At 35.6% G+C, this 16,353-nt stretch overlaps 1 protein-coding gene across 1 annotated transcript in view; it reads right to left on the bottom strand.

Annotated features, from left to right (window-relative positions):
• Positions 1–12,227, bottom strand: part of LOC134359593 (mucin-19-like) — a 73,947-nt gene extending 61,720 nt beyond the window's left edge. The window contains exons 1-7 of the mRNA XM_063073090.1: positions 12,121–12,227; positions 7,641–7,694; positions 6,228–6,302; positions 5,857–6,085; positions 3,472–3,589; positions 1,674–1,752; positions 1,463–1,554 (exon numbers count right to left, since the gene is read on the bottom strand). Coding sequence (XP_062929160.1) covers positions 1,463–1,554; positions 1,674–1,752; positions 3,472–3,589; positions 5,857–6,085; positions 6,228–6,302; positions 7,641–7,694; positions 12,121–12,169 — 696 coding nt within the window. The 5' untranslated portion in view covers positions 12,170–12,227. The remainder of the gene's footprint in view (positions 1–1,462; positions 1,555–1,673; positions 1,753–3,471; positions 3,590–5,856; positions 6,086–6,227; positions 6,303–7,640; positions 7,695–12,120) is intronic.
• Positions 12,228–16,353: the final 4,126 nt, after the last annotated feature.

The raw sequence follows: 16,353 nt of genomic DNA, 5'->3' as shown, positions 1-16,353 counted from the left end.
TATCTATAAAAATTAGTGAGGGTTTTAGGGGACAGGCCAAATTTCTTTAGTTTTCTCAGGAAGTAAAGGCACTGGTGGGCCTTCTTGGCAGTGGGCTCTGCTTGGTTGGACCAAGTCAGGTCATTTGTGATATTGACCCCGAGGAACTTAAAGCTTTTGACCTGTTCCGCTTGCGCACCACCAATGTAAATTGGGTCGTGCGGTCCGCTACTCCTTCTGAAGTCAACAACCAATTCCAAAACAAACAACAACTTACTCACTGATCTCCATATTAGTAGCAAGCATTTAATTCTAACTGCCATTTATTGTCTGAGTTTCAGTGGCTGATTGATGTCAATCAAAGTCAAGCTTGTAACATATAAAAGATAGAGAATATAAAAGAAGATAATTCAGGAATACAAATGATGTGGAAGTTATGGTGGAAGCAAATGGTCAATATGGGCAAGAGTGGACAATAAGCCTTTTCAGATTCTTCACTGAAGACCCATAGAGTTTGATAGTGGTAATATTGGTGGATCTTAATTAAGAAAAATATATTGGATAATGGTAGAATAAAAGTAATGTTGTGGAGAAATTTCTGAAATGCGCACTAGAGCAATTCTTTAACTGGTATATTATCATGCCTTAGTAGAAAGAGGTATTGCTCAATCTGGTGTTGTGGAATAAGATGGGACATGAATCATTTGGATAGGTTTCTTGATGAAAATAACAGTCGTAAGTATAGATTTTTACTTGATAAAAATAAAGAACAATTAAGCTGGAACATTTAAAATGGAAGAGGACTAAATTTAGTGGGATTAGAATGGATCATATAAGAATTCTGCTCCTATATTTGATGGTCTTATGGACCTAATCAGAATGAAATTGAATCAAAGATTGTCAGATGGTGGTAGCAGAAGAATGAGAGGTCTTTATGGAGGAGATGCTTCAGATACAGATTGGTGTATTCCCACAGAAAGGAAAGGTAGGAGTACCAAAGTTGGGCTCCCTGACTGGTGCAGTGAATGCTGGGTGTGATAAAGTAAAATAAATGGAGTATAAAGCATGCTAGGCAGATGCATCCACGAGAAAAAGAGTGAAAGTGAATGAAAAAGAAATAAAGTGGGCAAAGAGAGAGTATGAAAGTAAAATGGCAGCTAATTTTACTAGCATGTAAACAGTAAGCAGGTAGGAATAGGTTAGCAGGTGTCTGACAGGGATTTAAAACCAAGTATAAATACTTTAAAGATCATTGTATGTGCTTTGAATCAATGTTTACCAAAGAAGAGGATGCAATCAAAATGTTGGTAGAATAGAATATGATAGAGATAATTAAAGGGGTGGGGGGATAGTAAGTAAACTTTACAGAATGCAGTGATTTTCACAGAGTGAGGTTACATTCGTTCATTAAGAATTATGTTTGTCAAGCTAGTGTTTTAATGAAATGCAATTCATGAGGTACTCCCAACACAATGCAACTTACTTGAGCTGATGCACATGCAGTATTTTCTGAGAAGGTGGTAGAGCAATCCTTATTCAAAATATCCAATTGATTTGCTTGGATGTAATTCAAATCTACAGCAAAACCAAGACAAAATTAGCTTTCTCATTCATTGATAGAGTTTTCAGTATTTTTAATGGCAAAGTATCTGGAGAAAGATTAAGATATATGGTGGATTTGTATCTATTTTTACCATAAGTTGTTGAGGCACTTGCATCAAAAGGTCCACAGAGACCACATAATGACCCTTTGTACTGTGCATCAACGCTTACCTGAAAATTAAAGAACATGGTAAATTATAGAGTAAGCAAATGAGAACTGAAGTGTAACACAATGCCCCTTGAGCCTGCTTGACTATTCATTTAGATGCTGGCCATTTTGATTCCTACACTATCTTTTTTTAAGGTACAAACTCTTTAAGTTGCGAATATAGTCAACCATTGAACATCCACTGTTAACTAAAGTCAAGAATCCCAAAAATGTGCAAGGGAAATTGCTGCTCATGTCAGTTCTAAATGGCTGACCTCTTAATTTGAAATTGTGCCCATAAATTTTCAGCTTTCCAGTTAGACCACACCTACCCAGAAAATCAATCTTGCATCCCTGACTGTCTCAATATCACTTGTAATTCCTCTAAACTCCAAAGAAAATAAGCCAGTCTCAATATGTTTGTGTCAGTCCAGGAATCACTCTAATGAAGGGAGGAATCTACAATGCACTGGTTCCAAACTAGACATTCAAATCACATCTCCTGCACAATTTTTACAAAATGTTGACAGAATCAAACTTTACAATAAAGGCAGTCATACCTTTTTCTTTCCTGATTGCTGCTGTACTTGATGTATTATTTTCTACCTCTTGTGAAAGTATTCTCTTTAGAATACTTGTACACAACAGCATTTTCTTATTTCTTATCATTTAAAAATATTCTGTTTTCTAGATATCAGCATGTATAACTTTACATTTATCTATATAATGCTCTAACGGTTCTCTTTGCCCACTGCTGGCTTACCCTTTGTGTTCTCACAACTTACTGTACCTTACCACTGTGTTTTGTACCAGAGGTAGACAGATATGTTTTGTTATGTCTTTTCTGTTAAGTTTTTAGTATAAATTGTAAATAGTTTAGTAATGATCTCCATGTCTGCTGTGGCAGAACTGTCAGAATGATTTGAATGACTTTAGCCAGCACACAAGACTCATTATTTGAGTTTAAATCTCAAGGTCTAATCCATGCCTTTTTTGAATTGTACTGAATCCTTTTACGTTCCTTCACTTCATGTATAAACAAGTGGAAAACACTGCTTGTTTCAAAAAACTTCTTTCCACAGAATTAATTAATAGGATTCCCTGGAAATTGATCTGAAAAACTGTGCTTCCACTACCCTTTCTGAAGTGAATTCCAAAGACTCACAATCCTCTAAGAGAGAAAAAGACACTAATTTCTACTTTCAATGTGTAACCTGCAGTTCTAAATGATCTCTTGAGAAGAAACGTTTTCTCATCCACCATGCCAAGATCCATCTGCATCTTATAGACTTTAATCATGTCCCCCTCAGATATTTAAACTTCTGCAGATGTAAGTATTATGTGTCCATTCTTTACTCATAAGACATTTGCGCTTGACAGGTAGTAGTCTAGTAAACCTTCCGAAATGCAAAAAGATTCTTCCTTAAATAAGATCACTATAGTACGTAGAGCTTCATATGTTCTTATCAATGCTCTATATAATTTAAGCATAACTCCTGTCATTGGTATTTACATTGGTATTTAACTTCATAATGAACTACAGATATTTTGCTGATTTTCCTATGATAATTTTACACCTGATGTCTGAAAACATTTATTAAAATTCAACAAAAGAATCACTCTGATTACAGTGTCAGTGACATAGAAAACGCACTGGTATGAATTTAAATTAAACTTAGCCATTGTCAAAGCCTATTAGTTATTAATTAAGATTGAAGGACATACATTTTAAACATTCTTACCGACAATGCATCATTATAATTCCAGAACACAGATATGGTATGCTTCCTGTTTCTAAAGCGTACTTGAATTCCATACTGCTGAATATTAATTGCTTTGTCATCATATGGCAAGGAAACTCTGTGGAGGAGAAACAGTAATGAATGAATAAGTTGAGATCCACAGTATTGATATCAATCAAAATCTTAATATTTTGTGCAAAAGTGTTATTTTGAGCAGTGCTAAGTTTCTACTAATACTGAATCAGAATCAGTATCAGGTTTAATATCACTGGCATATGTTGGGAAATGTGTTGTATTGTGCTAGCAGTACTGTGTAATATATAAAAATTATGAATAAAAATAATAAAAATATACCCACAAATATAGTGCAAAAAGAGAGCAAAAAATAATAGTGAGATGTTGTTCACAGGTAGTTCATAGTCCATTTAAAAGTTTGATAGCTGAAGGGAAGAAATTGTTCCTAAAACATTGAGTGTGCGTCTTTATCCTCCTGTACCTCCTCCCTGATGGTAAGTGAGATGCGGGCAAACCTGGGGCAGTGGTGCCACTTAATGATCGATGCCACTTGTTTGAGGCATTGCCTTTTGAAGATGTCCTTGATGTTGGAAGGCTAATGCCCATTATGGAGCTCGCTGAGTTTGCAACTGTCTGCAGTTTTTTCCAATCCTGTGCAGTGGCCTGTCAAGACCAGATGGTGATGCAGCCAGCTAAAATACTCTCCACAGCACATTAAGTTGCTAAAGTCACCAAGCCTTTTTGATATGGAAAACGAAAGGTATAGTATGTTTTTGTGATCTGTTTCTGGATAACTGCTTTATGTCTTTTGAGAAGTTATCTGAGAAATTTGATTTGCCTAGATCCCATTTTTTTAGATACTTACAAATAAGAATTTTTTAAAATACTACGTTGCCTACCTTTCCAACTTCAAATCCTTCTGGCATTTTTGATAAAATTTTAGGTTTTAATCCTTTGCAGAAGGGACTAATAGCAATAATTTATGATATAATTATGAAATTACAGCCAGATATATCTGATAAAATTAAAAATGAATGGGAAAGGGAGCTTCAACTTTCCCTACCTATAGAAAAATGGGATAAAATTTTTCAATTAGTTAGTACTTCTTCTATATGTGCTAAACATATTTTAATACAATTTAAAGTAGTACACAGAGCTCATATGTCCAAAGATAAACTAGCTTGTTTTTATTCCCATATAAACCCTATTTGTGATAGATGTCACTCTGAAGTGGCTTCTTTAACTCAAATGTTTTGGTCCTGTCCTCTTCTGGAAAAATATTGGAAAGACATTTTTGATATTATTTCAACAGTTCTATGCTTTGATTTAAAACCCCATCCTATTACGGCTATCTTTGGATTGCCAATGGTAGAACATAGATCTTTGTCTTCTTCAGCCTCTCGAATGATAGCTTTTGTTACTTTAATGGCGAGAAGATCTATTTTGTTGAACTGGAAGAAAACTAATCCTCCAACATTCCAATGGTTTTCTCAAACCATATTAAGCTTAAATTTAGAAAAAATTAGAAGTGATATTTTTGACCCTTCGGTTAAATTTGAAGATACTTGGAAACCTTTTATGCAACATTTTCACATGATGTAATCTGACCTTTCCGAATCTTTTTTCTAAAATGATATGATGAGAGGAGCGGAGTTAACAACATTATTGATCATATCTGATACAAGCTGTTGGTCTAGCCCTGTTTTGCCTTTTTTTGGGTTTTTTTTTCTCTTTTTCTTTTGGGTTTTTTTTGTTTATATTTTTTTTCTTTTTATTTCTTTGTTAATGTTTAATCTCATTATGAGTTTGGAAGTCTTTTATTTCTATGTTACTTAAAATTCATTTTATATATGCTGATGAACATTTTTCCAATCTCTTTGTACCAACTTTGTTATTGAGTTTATAATTTTGAAAAACTAATAACAGGTTTTTTAAAAAGTTGCTAAAGTCTTTGGTGACAGAACAAATCTCTTCAAACTTCTAATGAAATATATCATGCCTTCTTTGTAATTGCTTCAATATGTTGGTTCTAGCACAGATCTTTAGAGATGTTGATATTTACATGGTACAATGTAAGCAATTTTCAAATATTCTCAAAGATAATAATTTTAATTAAATTCCCATAAAATAATTTTCAGTTGGAGCTGCTGTATGAAAATAATACTGTGTAACAGAGATTCAAAAATTTCTGATGGCGTCAAGCGAGAGCACTGTGGTGTTATAAACTGAAGTGGATGTCTGGAATATAGAACAGTATCAGGTTCTGCCAAGTTGCCAAGTTTCCACCCATTAAGTGCTCATCAGATGCTATCCAATTCTGTAAAGATGGATCTTATAGCTAATAGTATTTATCTGTTAGACTTAACTTACACTTTATCGTTAACATGGATTATACCATTCTCCACAACAATCCTGGCACCTTCCATCTTCACAAAAAAATGCTCCAAGTAGCTGCCTGAACCATGACGAATTTCCACATTAAAATCTTCCATGACATCAGCACAGTGGCGGCTCAGAATAAACTTGCATGTTGATGTAAAATGATAAAATTCATCGGTATAGGTCCTAATTGCCCCTCGACCCCATATACTGCAGGTATCTGAAGAAATATCAAGAAAAACCTCTCCATTATAACAGCTCTCTGAACATGATGTTTTCATTAACTCAGTATTGTTTGTAACATAAATAGATAAAGTAGTTGAATGCTTGTACATCTAGTAATGAAAGATAAATATACTTACGAGTTCCTTCATCTTCTGTGCTTGAAACTTCCCTTGCAGCTCTGAAGGTTTGTGTGATTGCAGATCCACCCAGATCTAGCAGAAAGTAGGTTCAAGTTAATTACAGAAATTAAGAGCACAGAAGTTTTTCCCTTCTAGACCAGTTATTATTCCTTTCCATTTAGTACTCATTTTGCTTGTAGTAGTTGTGACTATAAACTTCAGTCTCTAATTTTAATTATATAAGCAAATATTACTGTTGTCAGAAAGAAGCTTTTATATGGGGGATTTATCATGTCAGTATAATTGTTAGATATATTAAATTTTCACCAAAATGAAACATTTTATTTTGAAATCGTCGATGCTATTGGAAATCAATCAAAAGTCCTTGAGTTACTCAGACAAAATCCCCTTGCTATTTGTTGCTATTACTTTAACATCTTTTGTATCTTCTAAAAAGTAAATATATTCTACTTCTTCAGATTGAAGTAAATACTTCAATAATCCTGCTACCGAAAGAGTGAACAAAATCTGAAAGGGTAATCACCTGTATTTGAATAGTATTTAGTATAAACTAGCAATCAACGAAAAATTCCTCTCTTTCTAAATTATGTTTCTATTTAAATATTAAATGGTCAAATCATCTCCATCAATCTAATTCCTATTTATATGGTATAAAAGAAAAGGCAATATTTTGGCTTTTACTTTTCTGAAGTATGCAGCTTTAATACAGATAAGGTGTCAGGTAATTGATGCATGCTTTGCTGGTAAGAATTAAAACTGACTAGCAGTTAAGTGCATGTTCATTAGCATTCCTGGCTGGAGAGTTGTTTGAAGCTTTTTCTCAGATATTAGTTACATGTTCCATTCTCTACTGATGAGTTCAGAGTACTTAAAAACAAGTATTAGCTTTAAATCACTGTGGCTGTGAGAATGGAGTTACACTCTACTTTAGAAATTAGTTGCTTTAGCTTATAATTTACTAAATATACTTTCTGAAAGCAATGTAACATATGTTCATGGCAATCCCCAATAATTATCTCCTGCAATTTTAGTGATGTAGTTTTTACCAATTACTCAACCTGTACCAGGGAGAGGGGATGGGGTAGATGTTATCTGTATAGAGTTTTGGAGTCATATTGGCCCATGGATATGGAAGAATTAGATCACCAGTTCCAATGACTGAACAAAGACATTGGACAGAAAACTTCGGTATGGAGGGCAGAAAACATTGGAAATGGTTGCAGAAAAGACATAAGTTTGGAGCGCAGAAAAGAAATCAAAATTCTCACCACAAGAGTTAAGATGGTGTATAAGCTTTCCATTCATTATGCACAATGAATATACAGATGCCATTTTTAATTGCCTGAATGGTCATGCGACATAGGTCCTTTAGATCAAATATTTATTTAAGCATTCTAAATGTTATCTTACCATAATAATGTGATGTATAATCCCGTTTCACTCGTTGGGAGGCAAAAGCAACCTCTGCATTAAACAGTAATTAGTTTTAGTCAAATATTGTAAAACATGTAAAGTTTATTATTTAATTATCACCTAAATTGGGTAAAGAGTTGATATCTTCTATAATATTATAACGTTTCCGATTCTCCAGTAGATACCTTATATAATACAATATTTGCTCTAATAAGGTAAAAGTCACAAAGACATTCTAATTAAGAAATTCACGGAAACAGTGGAGGAACTCAGCAAACCAGGCAACATCTATGGAAATGAATAGATAGTCGATGTTTCAGGCTGAGACCCCTCTTCAGGACAGAATGTCAAATGAAGTAATTATTTCTAACTATGCTTATCTTTGCAATTCCATATCCTTAAACAAGTACTGACTAAAAATGCATCTTAAATCTCTGACAATCCTTTATGACAGCAGGGAATGCATTGCTAACATTAATTGTTACATAACAATGAACTATCAAGGGTTATAAGTTTTACAAAGATTGAAAGTTAAAAGAATCTGCCATAAAATAATTAGCTAAGTTGGCCTCAAGGATTTCTTTAAGACATTGATCTCTACACAAAATTAATCAAAAATTTATAGTAAAATTATGTCCTCATTCTGTGTCAATATGTATCATGAATGTATGAGTACCAAGGGATGGGGGTTTCTTATTAAGGGTTTCAGTGCAGGTAAATTTCTTTTGATTTAAGAAGCACTGTGATAAGATGAATGTATATCAAAGCCGAATCTCTCCACCTCAGTTTGTAACAGAATCCACAAACCTGCAACAAATTAGGTACATAAACAATCAAACTAGCATTAATCCTGCATTTTTGTTTAATGTGGTTTGAAAATTATCAAGAGATTTAAGGTACTAATCATAATATCAGTAATCTTTTGTGTGGAAGATAAACCACATATTGTTGGGTAATAAGCGATCCAGATTCCCTTTCATCCCCTCTGGAGAGAGTGAAGAAATTATTCTGTTTACATAGTGATGAAAGATTATGCTGGGCGGATACTTGCTGCTACAAATATCTTGCATAAGTGTTATTTAATGATCCAGATGTGAAAACCAATGCCTGAAAAAATAGGAATTCAGATGCAAAATTCTACTTTGCTGCTAGTAAATTGATTCTCATTCTTTCTAAATATGGCAGTTTTTCCTTACTTTTACTCCTGGTTCAGTTTTCTTTATTTTAATCTTTGCTTAAAGAAGGAGAAAAGCAGATAGCAGAGAACTACAGATCAGACAGTTATTTCACTATTTCAGTGTCATTAATCACAGAGGAAACAGCTAATCATTTTGTAAAGTTGAATATAATTAAATCTAGTTAACATTATTTTATTAAATGCAAATCATGTTTGACAAAGTTGCTCAAATTCTCTGAGGATGTAGCAAGGAGAGTTAATAGAGGGAACCTGTAGATACTAAACTAGAACCTGCAGATACCTGTAGATTTCTAAAACACATTTGACTAAGTGTCACATAGGCTGGTGGTGCATAAATTAAAAGCCTTTAGTATTGGAAGAAATATGTTGGAATGGATCAAAAGCTAGCTGTTTCATGGAAAAGAGTTGAAATATATGTGTTCTTTGTGACCTGGATACAGTAACAATATTTAAGATTTACAAATTTACTGATGATATGAAAGTAGGTGAATAGGCATGCTCTATCAAAGATGGAAGAGCATATTCCGTCAAGGATACTGAATATTGCAACAGAATTTAGATAGATTGATTGAGTGGCAAAAGACTGACAATTGGATTTTTATGTGGGAAAGTATGAGGTCATGTACTTGCGCAATAAAAATCAGAAGACAAATTATCTGAATGTAGAAATATGATTACTACTGGTGAGTGAAATACAAAGAAGATGTGTCACAGTAAGTTCGCAGGACCAACAAATAGTTCAGAAGAGAAATGGAAATTTGGCCACCATTACAAAGAGATTTGATTTTTAAAATAGGGAGGTTTTGTTTCATTTATTAATGAAGCTTCACCTGGAATACTTGCAAATAATTTTGGTCGCCCTACCAAAAATGTAAGATATAGTGACAATATATGGGCAGTATAAAGGAAATTCAACAGAGGAATTCCTGGGATGATAGGATGGTCCTACCAAGAGACTAACTACTTTGGGTCTGTATTCCATAGTGTTTAGAAGAATGAGGAGTTACTCTTTTCAAACATATAAGATTATCCAGGAAGTTCAACAGGACGGATGTTCAAATGTTTTCATGAGGGAGAAATTCTCACACAAGTGCAAGGTAGAGGGCTGCTCATTTGAAACTGAAGTACAATAATATTTCTTCTTGCAGTGGGTGGTGAACCATTGGAATTCTCTGCTCAAGTGGGATTGGGAAGCTATATCACTCGGAATACATGAAGTGGAGGTGGTTAAGTATTTGATTAATTGAGGATTGAAGCAGTTTGGGAAAAACAACATAGAAGAGGTTTAGAGGCCTGCATCAATATCTTCATATTTAAATAGCACAACAGCTTTAAAGGGCTGTTAATCTACTCCTGATCCTATACTCTTGTGTGCCTTTCTTCCTTGACTTTATTCTTTGTTTTCCAAATAGATGAGTAAATTTGCTCTTGGCTTTCTAGGTTTATTGCACCATTATTAATTGCCACAAAATCTCAAATTGAAGGTACATTTGGGCAAAAGCGAAATTATCAAAGAACTCAGTATGATAGGACAAAGCGATTTCCAGAAAATCTTGAACTCTAATTGTAAGTTAAGCCATTGATATGTTTCTACATTGGTATAAATTTTCTGTGTCTGCACCTCTAAAAGGTGATAAAAGAAAGTGAGAATAAATTTCAATTAGGAAAAGGAAGACATTTTAAAACATTTAAATAGAGTCTCTCCATTGGATCAAATATAATAGAGACTGATGAATTGGGAGAATGGAGTTGACTAATTACAATAGACAGGGTGGGAGCAAATGCAGTCAAACTAGTGCAGGAGTCTGTAGCTTTCAATCAAAGTTTGTGAGTAACGTATCTCCTGAGATGAGATTAAAATTAATAGATCTATTAAGGAAAAGAGAAGTGTTGAGACCAGAATGGAAATTGGAAAAAGAAGTAATTTTTTTTTTTATTGGGTTCTGTATGAGTGCAGGAAGCAGAACCAATATAGTTGTCAATGTATAGGAAAAGATTAAGGGAGGGGCCGCCAAAAAGGACTGAAACAATGACTGTTCCATGTATTCCACAAAAAATCAGCATTGTCTTAAGCCCATCGTTGCATGTTTGACCTGGAAAAAGTGAATGGATTTGAATAAGTTGTGCAGTATATCCCCACCAACTTCTCCCACTATTAAACACTTTCTCATGCAACTATAGAAGATCTGAAACCTGTCCTTTAACAATTTCCCCTCCCATCCATTTTTCAAAATGAAGTAGCAATTCACTTGCTTGTTTTCTATCTTACGTACTTCATTTAATTTTCTCAATTTGGTTTTCTCTTCATTGGGTATACAAAATACAGTTTGGATAACCATCTCGCAAAACAATTGGATTCTGTTTTCAAAGGCAACCATAAGTTTCCGTTTGCCAACCACTTTAATACACCATTTCACTACCACTGTTAACTGTCTATCAGTACCCTCCTGCACTGCTACAATGAAGTACAATATGAGTTAAAGGAACAATACTTTTTCTGTGTGGGCATGCTGTAGCCTTCCAGAGCTCAGTACTGAACTTTACCTCTTCAGGTAATTTGCATTCTCTATGTGTATTAAAACTGGCCATTCTGAAGTAATCAATCCAGTTGTAAAATTGGCAATTTTCTCTCTCTTATAGAACAACCTGACCTGTCAAGCACTTCCACAGCCCTGCATTGTACTTATTTATTTGTATTATCACCCTATAGCTGCCCTTGCCTTGTCAGTGATGTTCACTTTTTCCTAGCTATCCCTCCAGCATTTTCTTTTCAACTTAAAGAAAGTATGATTTTCTTTTTCTCACAGTCCTGGTATTGAGTCTTCAACCTTTTTCAACGGAAGCCACCTGGCATACTGAATATTTCTAGCATTTTTTATTCCAATTTTCCAGCATCTGCAATTATTTTGAATTTAATTAAATAAAAATATGTTTTCTATATGATCCCACTGCATTTGGCAGAATATAGTTTAGCCCTGACATAACAGTTGCCAACTGTACACTGACATACTTGTTACTTGGCTGCAGTACTGTATTCTTATCTAGCACTTTGAGAAACATCATATAATAACATCTTATAATTTATACAATAAATCAAAATCCAGTTGAAAATGTGTATTTACTTGCTCAAATTGAGATAAATTAACTCATTGAAAATTAATTTCTATTCAAAATTAGGTTAGATTGATTGCTATATCATAAATTTGACTATATTTACAAATATATCAACCTGTTACTTTTCTTAAATAGTTAAAATATAATCTATATCAAACAGCTTACCTTCCAAGAGGATCAAAGCAAGGACAATTACAAACATGTAATACTTCATTGTGTTGTTGTACTGTGGATCATATTACAATCAGGTGAGTTCAGTTAGTGAGTTCAGCTGACTACTGAGTGTGGAGGTTCAGATGAGTTTTATACCTTGCCTTCAAATGTTTAAATTAGAATAGTATGAGGAAATCACTATTTGCTGGCGATTTTTTTTTCATCAACAGGCACTGTAACCATTTCAGGACTGAAGTAGGTAGATTATTGTCTCTAAACTCTCCCTTCACCTAATAGCTGAATGAGAATTCCTGAACTGTGATTTTATAAACGTAATTCAACGATTGGCATTGGAATGCAGTTGGACTAATTTTTACTTATAAAAGCTAGAAGTGGATATTAAATAGGTGGTGTTGCAGATAGTGCAGAAGGTTATGAAAATTTATAGGGAGATCCTGATCAGCTAGGTATTTGTACTGCGGATTGGCAGATGTGTTTCAATCCAGGTATTACATCTTGGGAGATCAAATCAGCGTAAGGCTTATACAATGGAGGTTATGAAACATAAAGACCTTGGATTACGAATGCATAGTTCACTGGGAAAAAAACAACTCCAATTCCAAGCAGTGTTGTAGGTAGGTAGGATGGTGAAAGAAGGCAGCTGGGATGCCACCCTTCAGCAATCATGGCACTGAGTATAGGAGATGAGAAGTTATGTTGCAGGTATTTATAACATGGGTAAGGCTACATTTTGAGTATCGTGCACAGTTTTGGTTGCCCTTGTAAAGATGCTATTAAACTAGGAAGAGTGCAGAAAGGATTTACTGGAATTGATCTAAACTTGTAGACCTGAGTTAGAAGGAGGGGTTGATTAAACTAAGACTTTACTACCTAGAATATTGGAGACTAAATGATGTATAGAGGTATATAAGATCATGAAGGACATAGACAGGATGAAAGCATATAGTTTTTTTTTCTCAGAGAGGAGATGTTAAAACAGAAGTGAGAGATTTAAAGGGGATGTCAGGGGCACCTTTTCATGCAGAGTAGTGTGTATTTGGAATGAGCTACTAAAGTATGAGGTTGAGGCAGGCACATTAGTAACATTAAAAAACTATCTAGATAAGTACATGGATAGGGGAGGTTTAGAGAGTTATGGACCAAATACGGTCAGCTGGGACTTGCTCAATGAGTAACAAATTCAATGTGGACAAGTTGAGCTAAATTGCCTGTATTTTATTGTGTGACTCTGTTGCTCTGTAATCTATTGAGTGAAACTTTTGTAATCTTGACATAAAGGGTGAGTTTTCAGAATCAAAATCAGAATCAGATTTATTATTAGTGACATATGATGTGAAATTTGTTCTGAGCAAGAGAGGTGAAATGTTTATCAATGGTGGGGAGAAGGAGGTAGGGAATAAAAAGTTTGAGATGAGGATAGCCAAATGATGCTACTGCCCAATAGGTTGAAGTAAAAAGAGCAGGACAAGCACATTAAGGGATATCAAAGCAAGAAGAGGAGTTTAAAAAGTACGTTGAGATGCTTGGTGACTATCTGCTAGAGCGAGGGTGTAATGATGAACAAATGAAGTTTATTTTGAGGTGTGGCACTGTTTTTGCATTTTGTGTGGTGTAGTGTTCAGTAATGGAGACAGTGGTTAAGAAAGTTCAAAGTACATTAAGTTATCGAAGTACATAAATGTCACCATCTACAACTCTGAAATGCATTTTCCTGCGAGCATGCTCAACAAAATACAATAAAACTGAAACCACAGAGGATATTTCTGATTTAGCCAACATTTTCTTTGTGCTAAGATGAATTTGGGAAGATAGTTCTGAGAGAGACATAAAGAAAACTTGAAAGCAGGAGCATATGTTAAGCAATACTGAATTGAAAGTTCAAAGTAAAAGTTAATTTATTATCAAAGTACATATATGTCACCATATACAACCCTGTGATTCATTTTGTTGTTTGCTATCACTGTAACTACAAGAAACACAATATAATCAATTAAAGACCACTCCCAACAGGATGGACAAAAAGTAATGTGCAAAAAAACAACAAAACCCTGAAAATGCAAAAAGAAAGAGAAAAAAAGTAGATTAACAATAAAGCAATAAGTATTGAGAAAATGAAATGAAGAATCTTTGAAAGTGAGTCCATCGGTTGTGGGAACAGTTCAGTGATGGAGCCACCGAGGTTCTCCTCTCTGATTCAAGAGCCTGATTTTTGTTGGGGGAAATGTTCTTGAACCTGGTGGTGAGTCTTGAGGCTCCTGTGCCTTCTTCCTGATAGCAGCAGCAAGAAGAGAACGTGGCCTGGATGGTGGGAGCACTGAATGATGGGAGCTGCTTTCCTGCAACAGAGCTCTGTGTAGATGTGCACAATGGTGAGGAGACCTCTACTGCCGGGCCACATACATTCCCTTTTGTGTGATTTTCCATTCAAGGGCATGTCCCTACCAGTCTTGCTGGCACTGAGTGAGAGGGAGTTGTTGTGGCACCACTCAGCTAGATTTTCAATCTCCCTCCTATATGCTGATTCATCACCTCCTTTGATATGGTCAACAACATATGAGCAGAGCAGGGGTAAAGGCACACAGCCCTTGGTGCACCCGTACTGAGGAGATTGTGGAGGAGATTTAAACGAAGTAACATGAAGGTTAAGGCACATTTGATTCACATTATTTATGAGTCCTCAAAGAAAGGCAAAAACTAATAGTATCAGTGAGGATGGATGCTAGAGGGACAGTATATAATATAAATTCAGAAAACATCCTTTTTCTCTCCAGTCCTGCTGAAGGATTTCAGCCCGAAACACCGACTATATTCTTCTCCATAGATGCTGCCTGGCCTGCTGAGTTCCTCCAGAATTTTTTGTGTGTTGCTCAGATTTCCAGCATCTGCAGATTTTCTCTTGTTTATGATATAAATTCAGAAGTCAGGTTGGATTAAAAATGAGAGCAGTGGATTGGGTGGACATAATGAACATGGATTTAGCTTTCAAGAAATAATATAAGGGGAGATATCAGGGCTAGAGTAGCTGGAAGGAAACTAAGCAGCTTTGAGTGATAGTTGTGTGTGAGTTGGGGATGAGAGCAAGTAGAGAATGCAAGTGAACAGACATACAGTTTATATCCGTGAGAAGACAATGAGATTGGAAATAAATCTGAGAGAATGGGAAGACTGGAAGGGTGAGTGACAAAATAAAAAGGTGATGTGGAATGCCATGGAGGCTTTGATCACTGTCATATCATTGTCTGTAATCTATGCTGTCACACTAGACTTAATTGTTTGCAGATCCTAGGCAAAACCCTCTCCTCCTTACTTACTGTACTTACTGCCCATTACACTGCTAGTGTTTAGGGCAGCAATGAAGGTCCTCCATCTCTGTCTCTATAAAAGGATTCTTCATTACTGGTTGTTTTTTGACCAGTCAGGATTTTTAGCTCTGGGCTGAACCGCTGAACCTGAAGGACCGCTAGACTCTTAGTCTGGGCTCTACTCTTTGGCCTGTTTGGCATGGGTAACCCTATCAAGAGTCAAAGCACAAGGCCTTGATTCCAGCCAACATAGCTCTCTGGGTTATTGAGGCACACAAGCCTCCATACCCTATGACAAGGTTGTGGTTGCCTTGGAGGAAAAGCCTCTCCTGCATCATGACATAAATCATGCATTTAAGCACTAGCTCCACTCCCTCTCCCTTCTCTGACACAAAACCTGAGTCACCTCCTGTCCTCTCTCCTCCAGCCCATCCACCCCAACTCAAGGATAGATCTCCAACCACCCTGCCTGTCTCCCACTATGCCCACCAACTACAGCATAGGGCAGATCCGCTACTGCCATCACTGACTTATGTTTGGTTTCCCTTTCTTCTTCTTATCTCACTGACCCAATTGCTGGCCCCAGTTCCCCTTTGCTCATCACACTTTTTCCCAAATCTAACTGATTAAGCATTCATCTTAGATCTGCCCCCAATTCTGGTCTCTGTAGGTTGAGAGTAAGAGTGAAGGACAGGGAGATTGAAGGTGTAAAATTAACAGAATGTACAACCTCTGCCCATGGCCCAGCAACTGAAGATTTAGTTTAATGCCAGTGACCAAAACTGTCTTTGGACCCTCAGTGACAACACCTCTCCCTTTTGGGGTTCACTATCTGAATATTAAGATCAAGAAATTGGCTCAAAATACAGTAAATGGAAATGATTTATCTTTTTCACCTTTTCCTTTTATGTGCACTTTTTGC

The sequence above is a fragment of the Mobula hypostoma genome, chromosome 20 (assembly GCF_963921235.1).
Source record: "Mobula hypostoma chromosome 20, sMobHyp1.1, whole genome shotgun sequence".
In the NCBI taxonomy this organism is placed as follows: Eukaryota; Metazoa; Chordata; class Chondrichthyes; order Myliobatiformes; family Myliobatidae; genus Mobula; species Mobula hypostoma.
The sequence above is the reverse complement of the archived record's forward strand: the minus strand, read 5'-3'. Positions and strand labels throughout refer to the sequence as shown.